This window comes from Astyanax mexicanus, chromosome 22 (assembly GCF_023375975.1).
Source record: "Astyanax mexicanus isolate ESR-SI-001 chromosome 22, AstMex3_surface, whole genome shotgun sequence".
NCBI lineage: Eukaryota > Metazoa > Chordata > Actinopteri > Characiformes > Acestrorhamphidae > Astyanax > Astyanax mexicanus.
Window position 1 is genome coordinate 38,329,141 of NC_064429.1, and position 7,637 is coordinate 38,336,777.

Below are 7,637 nucleotides of genomic sequence, written 5' to 3' on the forward strand. Positions count from 1 at the left end.
CCAGCTAGCACTGCTGGAGCAGTATTAGCATTAACCGCTAACCACAGCGCTAAGCACTAGCTCTTTCGTCATTCAGAGGTGAGTATATCAGATTGTATTCGCTGTTAACCCTGAATAGCACTGCTGAAGCAGCATTAGCATTATCCGCTAACCACAGCACTAAGCGTTAGCTCTTTCACCATTCAGAGGTGAGTATATCAGACTGTAGCCTGCTGTTAACCCTGCGTAGCACTCCTGGAGAAGAATTAGCATTACCCACTAACCACTGTGCTAACGCTAGCTATTTCCTCTGTTCAGATTGGAGTATATAGGACTGTAGCCTGCTGCTAACCCTGGCGAGCACTACTGTAGCAGTATTAGCATTAGCCGCAAACCACAGCGCTAAGCGCTAGCTCTTTTTCCATTTAGAAGTTAGTATATTGAACTGTAGTCTGCAATGTGTTTACCGTATTAAAACAAGCTACGTGAGACAAACCGCTAGCTAATATTACTCTGGCTTACAAGAACACTCAGGGTTCCTCAGTGTAGTGCTGTCAGGCAGTCTTAGCTGCTAACCGTGGCTAGTTCTAGCAGTTATCCGCTAATGCTAATGCTGCTGCACCCAGCCTTAGAGGAAATCTGCAAATCTAAGCTTACCATAAATAAACACAAATAAACTAAAGTTTTTCAGGAGAGAAATCTGTGTAGATTAACATCCAGTGCTCATTTTGAATTTAAATATATTTCTTTCATGAATTACAGTTTTGCTTACTTAGTTTAGCTTTTTAATTAGAACAAAAACACAGTGCAGTGCAGAAAGTACGGTAATCTACAGTTAGATAATGCTCTATAATTAATCTAAACTAGATCAAATCCTCACCTACAGCCCACAGCACTGAGTTAAAGGTGTCCTGATGGTCCTGTCCAGTCCTGCTGTCGGTCCAGGTGACCTGCAGGAGTCCTGACGGGAGCTTCTCCACCTTCTTAGGAACACAGTCCCAACAGAACCGCGTCCCGTAACCCTGCATGTAGTCCGTCACCAACCTGGACATTTGCTGAATAAGAAATAAATTAAAAAATATTAAATAAATAATATTCCACTTGAAAATGATGAGTTTCTTTGATTTTACCAAATTAAAATCCTCTGGAATATAATCAAGAGGAAGATGGATGATCACAAACCATCAAACCACCAAACTGAACTGCTTGAATTTTTACACCAGGAGTAAAGCAGCATAAAGTTATCCAAAAGCAGTGTGTAAGACTGGTGGAGGAGAACATGATGCCAAGATGCATGAAAAAAACTGTGATTAAAAACCAGGATTATTCCACCAAATATTGATTATTTCTGAACTCTTAAAACTTTATGAATATGAACTTGATTTCTTTTCAGATTGACTAACCTTCATTTTCATTTAACCATAAAGTATTTTTTTCTTTATTTAGTTGAGTAGTTGTTTCTTCTCATAATCTGGATTAGAACATTACTCAAATATTCACTATTCACTGTATACCTGTAACTCTACCTCTTCACTACTTTACTTTAACTGATGCTCTCAAACTTTACATTAAGAGACAAGAAATTCAAGTAATTAACTCTTGATGAGTTCAGCACAGCTGTTAACTGAAAGCCTGAATTCCAGGTGCAAAATATAAAACATATATTTTGGTTTATTCACTAAATAATTCCATGTGTTTTTCTTCATAGTTTGGATGAGTTTAGTATTAAACTACAATACAGAACATTTTAAAATAATGAAAAAACAGTGAATTTAAGGCGTGTTATTACAGAATTCTCAGATAATTTGAAATATATCTCATTATGAATCTCATTAGTACAGGATGTAAAGTTATTATAGGTGTTTCCAGTCTCTTGTTATTTAAAACCTGAGTGAAATCATTAATCTGTATTTTATGAATGAAAAACAGGGTAATAAAACGAGTCGGGTCAGGTCTGACTTCCTGTTTTTGACTCTGTAGTGAGCTGCTGGGGCTCGTGCAGGAGAGTCACTAGTCTCTGCTTGTGTAAAAAATATTCATCACTTCAGTTTCTGAATCAGTTTCTCTGATTTTGCTATTTATAGGTTTATGTTTGAGTAAAATGAACATTGTTGTTTTATTCTATAAACTACAGACAACATTTCTCCCAAATTCCAAATAAAAATATTCTCATTTAGAGCATTTATTTACAGAAAATGAGAAATGACTGAAATAACAAAAAAAGATGCAGAACTTTCAGACCTCAAATAATGCAAAGAAAACAAGTTCATATTCATAAAGTTTTAAGAGTTCAGAAATAATCAATATTTGGTGGAATAATCCTGGTTTTTAATCACAGTTTTTTTTCATGCATCTTGGCATCATGTTCTCCTCCACCAGTCTTACACACTGCTTTTGGTGTGAAAGTAAAAACACTGAATGAGGAGGAGGTGAGGTGCAGTACCTGGTCGAACCCCCGGAGGGCGATGCTGCGCACCATCACCGTGGCCTCCAGTCCGATACCTGTGAGAAATCCGGCGCACTCCAACCCCACATCTATAACCACACCTCAGGATATATAACACACTGTATATCTATAATAATATATCATATATACTCTACATATATAACACTTATACACATCATAACACAATACAGCTTCACCTCGCAATAACACTAATATTATACTATTATAATTTATTATACTATACTGTATTATACACATTAGTGCATGACATTAAAGAAAAAAGTGGATATAATTACACATTACAATACTGTAATTACAATTACACCACAGATATTCACTATACATCTCCACACAAACTTTAATAATAGAAATAGATGAGCTGAAGGATACAGCTGGCTCCAACCACAAGCCTGAAACACACACACACACACACACACACACACACACACACACAAACACAAAACACACACAAAACACACACAAAACACACACAAAACACAAAACACACACAAAACACACACACACACACACACAAAACACACACACAAAACACACACACAAAACACACACAAAACACACACACATTTAGCTGCTTTACAGAAACATCAGTTTTAAAAAAACACTATATAAAGGACAGACAGCTATATATATATATATATACACACAGACAGCCAGTTAGATAGTGTGTGTATGTAAGTGTTTGTGTTGTGTTTGAGTATTTGTATAGTGTGTGTGTCTCTGATGTGTGAGTATATTGTAAATGCGTGTTTGTGTGTGTGTATATTGTATATAGTGTGTGAGTATATAGTGTGAGTATATTGCATAATGTATATCTGTATAGTGTGTGTGTATATTGTATATAGTGTGTGTGAGTATATAGTGTGTGAGGGAGTATAGTGTGTGTGAGTATATAGTGTGTGAGGGAGTATAGTGTGTGTGAGTATATAGTGTGTGAGGGAGTATAGTGTGTGTGAGTATATAGTGTGTGAGGGAGTATAGTGTGTGTGAGTATATAGTGTGTGAGGGAGTATAGTGTGTGTGAGTATATAGTGTGTGAGGGAGTATAGTGTGTGTGAGTATATAGTGTGTGAGGGAGTATAGTGTGTGTGAGTATATAGTGTGTGAGGGAGTATAGTGTGTGTGAGTATATAGTGTGTGAGGGAGTATAGTGTGTGTGAGTATATAGTGTGTGAGGGAGTATAGTGTGTGTGAGTATATAGTGTGTGAGGGAGTATAGTGTGTGTGAGTATATAGTGTGTGAGGGAGTATAGTGTGTGTGAGTATATAGTGTGTGAGGGAGTATAGTGTGTGTGAGTATATAGTGTGTGAGGGAGTATAGTGTGTGTGAGTATATAGTGTGAGTATATAGTATATTGTATGTCTGTATAGCGTGCGTGTGAGGGAGTATAGTGTGTGTGAGGGAGTATAGTGTGTGTGTGTCTATAGTGTGAGTATATTGTATATTGTATGTCTGTATAGCGTGTGTGTCAGTATATGGTGTGTGTGAGGGAGTATAGTGTGTGTATATTGTATATAGTGAGAGAGTGTGTGTGTGTGTGTGCATGTGTATAATGTGTACGAATGGGTGTGTGTATATAGACTGAGTGTGTAAGTACATATTATATGTATATAGTGAGTGTATATTGCATGTGTGTTAGGAGAACCAAGTTAAAAAAACAAGACACAATATTATACTTACTACTTTATTTATTCAAAAATGATCCAATATTAGATATAATAGTATTATATTACATTCTATGAGGACCGTTATCAGCCAGTAATGCACTGTAACCGAAGCTCTCCATGTATTACTCGCTACATACAGGTAACCTAGCAACAATGCAGCGCTTACAAACCAAACAGCGCAGCTACAAACAGAGCAGTAATGGAACTATTTTAACTGGCGGAGTTTTTATTACCAAACAGATCCTATTTCCTCTCCTCCTCTTTAACTCTTTAAAATCTTTCAATAAACAATAATTGATAATGGAACTGTGGTACGATCACAATAATACACTCGAGATTATATAACCTGTAATATTACTGATCTACGACCAAAACACAGCAGTGCTGATATTAAACGTTATAGCACAAACCTCCAGTGTGTTATTACTTAATTATATCACGTTTAGGTCAAATTTAAACAGAAATACAGAAAATTATAAAGGATTCATGTTTATATATATATATATACACACACAGTCAATACTCTTCCTTTAGTCTCTGTGTGTCTCATGTGCGTGCCAGTCTCTACCCATCACTCAGCACTGCCCCAACACACACACACACACACTCACACACACACACACACACACACACACACACACACACAACACCAGCAAACAGCAGCTGGAGCAGGAAACAGCTGGAACACACTCAACACTCAACAGTAAATGTGTGTGTGTATAGTGTGTGTGTATAGTGTGTGTGTGTGTAGTGTGTGTGTATAGTGTGTGTGTATAGTGTGTGTGTATAGTGTGTGTGTGTGTAGTGTGTGTGTATAGTGTGTGTATAGTGTGTGTATAGTGTGTGTGTATAGTGTGTGTGTATAGTGTGTGTGTGTATAGTGTGTATAGTGTGTGTGTATAGTGTGTGTGTGTATAGTGTGTATAGTGTGTGTGTAGTGTGTGTGTGTATAGTGTGTATAGTGTGTGTGTATAGTGTGTGTGTGTATAGTGTGTGTGTATAGTGTGTGTATAGTGTGTGTATAGTGTGTGTGTATAGTGTGTGTGTATAGTGTGTGTGTGTATAGTGTGTATAGTGTGTGTGTATAGTGTGTGTGTGTATAGTGTGTATAGTGTGTGTGTAGTGTGTGTGTGTATAGTGTGTATAGTGTGTGTGTATAGTGTGTGTGTGTATAGTGTGTGTGTATAGTGTGTGTGTGTATAGTGTGTGTATAGTGTGTGTGTGTATAGTGTGTGTGTGTATAGTGTGTGTGTATAGTGTGTGTGTGTATAGTGTGTGTGTATAGTGTGTGTGTGTATAGTGTGTGTGTGTATAGTGTGTGTGTGTATAGTGTGTGTGTGTGTGTATAGTGTGTGTGTGTATAGTGTGTGTGTATAGTGTGTATAGTGTGTGTGTGTATAGTGTGTGTGTGTGTATAGTGTGTATAGTGTGTGTGTGTATAGTGTGTGTATAGTGTGTGTGTATAGTGTGTGTATAGTGTGTGTGTATAGTGTGTGTGTGTATAGTGTGTATAGTGTGTGTGTATAGTGTGTGTGTGTATAGTGTGTATAGTGTGTGTGTGTATAGTGTGTATAGTGTGTGTGTATAGTGTGTGTGTGTATAGTGTGTGTGTATAGTGTGTGTGTATAGTGTGTGTGTGTATAGTGTGTATAGTGTGTGTGTGTATAGTGTGTATAGTGTGTGTGTATAGTGTGTGTGTGTATAGTGTGTATAGTGTGTGTGTATAGTGTGTGTATAGTGTGTATAGTGTGTGTGTATAGTGTGTGTGTATAGTGTGTGTGTGTATAGTGTGTGTGTATAGTGTGTGTGTGTAGTGTGTGTGTGTATAGTGTGTGTATAGTGTGTGTGTGTATAGTGTGTGTATAGTGTGTGTATAGTGTGTGTGTGTATAGTGTGTGTATAGTGTGTGTATAGTGTGTGTGTGTATAGTGTGTGTGTGTGTGTATAGTGTGTGTGTATAGTGTGTGTGTGTATAGTGTGTGTGTGTATAGTGTGTGTATGTATAGTGTGTGTGTGTATAGTGTGTGTATAGTGTGTGTGTGTATAGTGTGTGTATAGTGTGTGTGTGTATAGTGTGTGTGTGTATAGTGTGTGTGTATAGTGTGTGTGTGTATAGTGTGTGTGTGTATAGTGTGTGTGTGTATAGTGTGTGTGTATAGTGTGTGTGTGTGTGTATAGTGTGTGTGTGTGTGTAGTGTGTGTGTGTATAGTGTGTGTATGTATAGTGTGTGTATGTATAGTGTGTGTGTGTATAGTGTGTGTATAGTGTGTGTGTGTATAGTGTGTGTGTGTATAGTGTGTGTATAGTGTGTGTGTGTGTATAGTGTGTGTGTGTGTGTATAGTGTGTGTGTATAGTGTGTGTGTGTGTGTATAGTGTGTGTGTATAGTGTGTGTGTGTGTGTATAGTGTGTGTGTGTATAGTGTGTGTGTGTATAGTGTGTGTGTGTATAGTGTGTGTATGTATAGTGTGTGTGTATAGTGTGTGTATAGTGTGTGTATAGTGTGTGTGTATAGTGTGTGTATGTATAGTGTGTGTGTGTATAGTGTGTGTATAGTGTGTGTGTGTATAGTGTGTGTATAGTGTGTGTATAGTGTGTGTGTATAGTGTGTGTGTGTAGTGTGTGTGTGTATAGTGTGTGTGTGTATAGTGTGTGTGTGTATAGTGTGTGTGTGTATAGTGTGTATAGTGTGTGTATAGTGTGTGTGTGTGTGTATAGTGTGTGTGTATAGTGTGTGTATAGTGTGTGTATAGTGTGTGTGTATAGTGTGTGTGTGTATAGTGTGTATAGTGTGTGTATAGTGTGTGTGTGTGTGTGTGTGTATAGTGTGTGTGTATAGTGTGTGTGTGTGTATAGTGTGTGTGTATAGTGTGTGTGTGTATAGTGTGTGTGTGTATAGTGTGTATAGTGTGTGTATAGTGTGTGTGTATAGTGTGTGTGTATAGTGTGTGTGTATAGTGTGTGTGTATAGTGTGTGTGTGTATAGTGTGTGTATAGTGTGTGTATAGTGTGTGTATAGTGTGTGTATAGTGTGTGTGTATAGTGTGTGTGTGTGTGTGTGTGTGTGTGTGTGTAGTGTGTATAGTGTGTGTGTATAGTGTGTGTGTGTATAGTGTGTGTGTGTATAGTGTGTGTGTGTATAGTGTGTGTGTGTGTGTATAGTGTGTGTGTGTATAGTGTGTGTGTGTGTGTGTATAGTGTGTGTGTATAGTGTGTGTGTGTGTGTATAGTGTGTGTGTATAGTGTGTGTGTATAGTGTGTGTGTATAGTGTGTATAGTGTGTGTATAGTGTGTGTGTATAGTGTGTGTATAGTGTGTGTGTATAGTGTGTGTATAGTGTGTGTGTGTGTAGTGTGTGTGTGTGTGTGTGTGTATAGTGTGTGTGTATATAGTGTGTGTGTGTGTATAGTGTGTGTGTGTATAGTGTGTGTATAGTGTGTGTGTATAGTGTGTGTATAGTGTGTGTGTATAGTGTGTGTATAGTGTGTGTGTGTAGTGTGTGTGTGTGTGTGTGTGTGTATAGTGT

General features: G+C 37.6%; 1 protein-coding gene across 2 annotated transcripts in view; it reads right to left on the reverse strand.

The window, feature by feature from the left end:
- Positions 1-7,637, reverse strand: part of txnrd2.2 (thioredoxin reductase 2, tandem duplicate 2) — a 427,445-nt gene that overhangs the window by 410,506 nt on the left and 9,302 nt on the right. For both annotated transcript variants that reach the window (XM_049470301.1, XM_049470302.1), the window contains exons 9-11: positions 2,816-2,835; positions 2,423-2,514; positions 860-1,034 (exon numbers count right to left, since the gene is read on the reverse strand). In XM_049470301.1, coding sequence (XP_049326258.1) covers positions 860-1,034; positions 2,423-2,514; positions 2,816-2,835 — 287 coding nt within the window. The remainder of the gene's footprint in view (positions 1-859; positions 1,035-2,422; positions 2,515-2,815; positions 2,836-7,637) is intronic.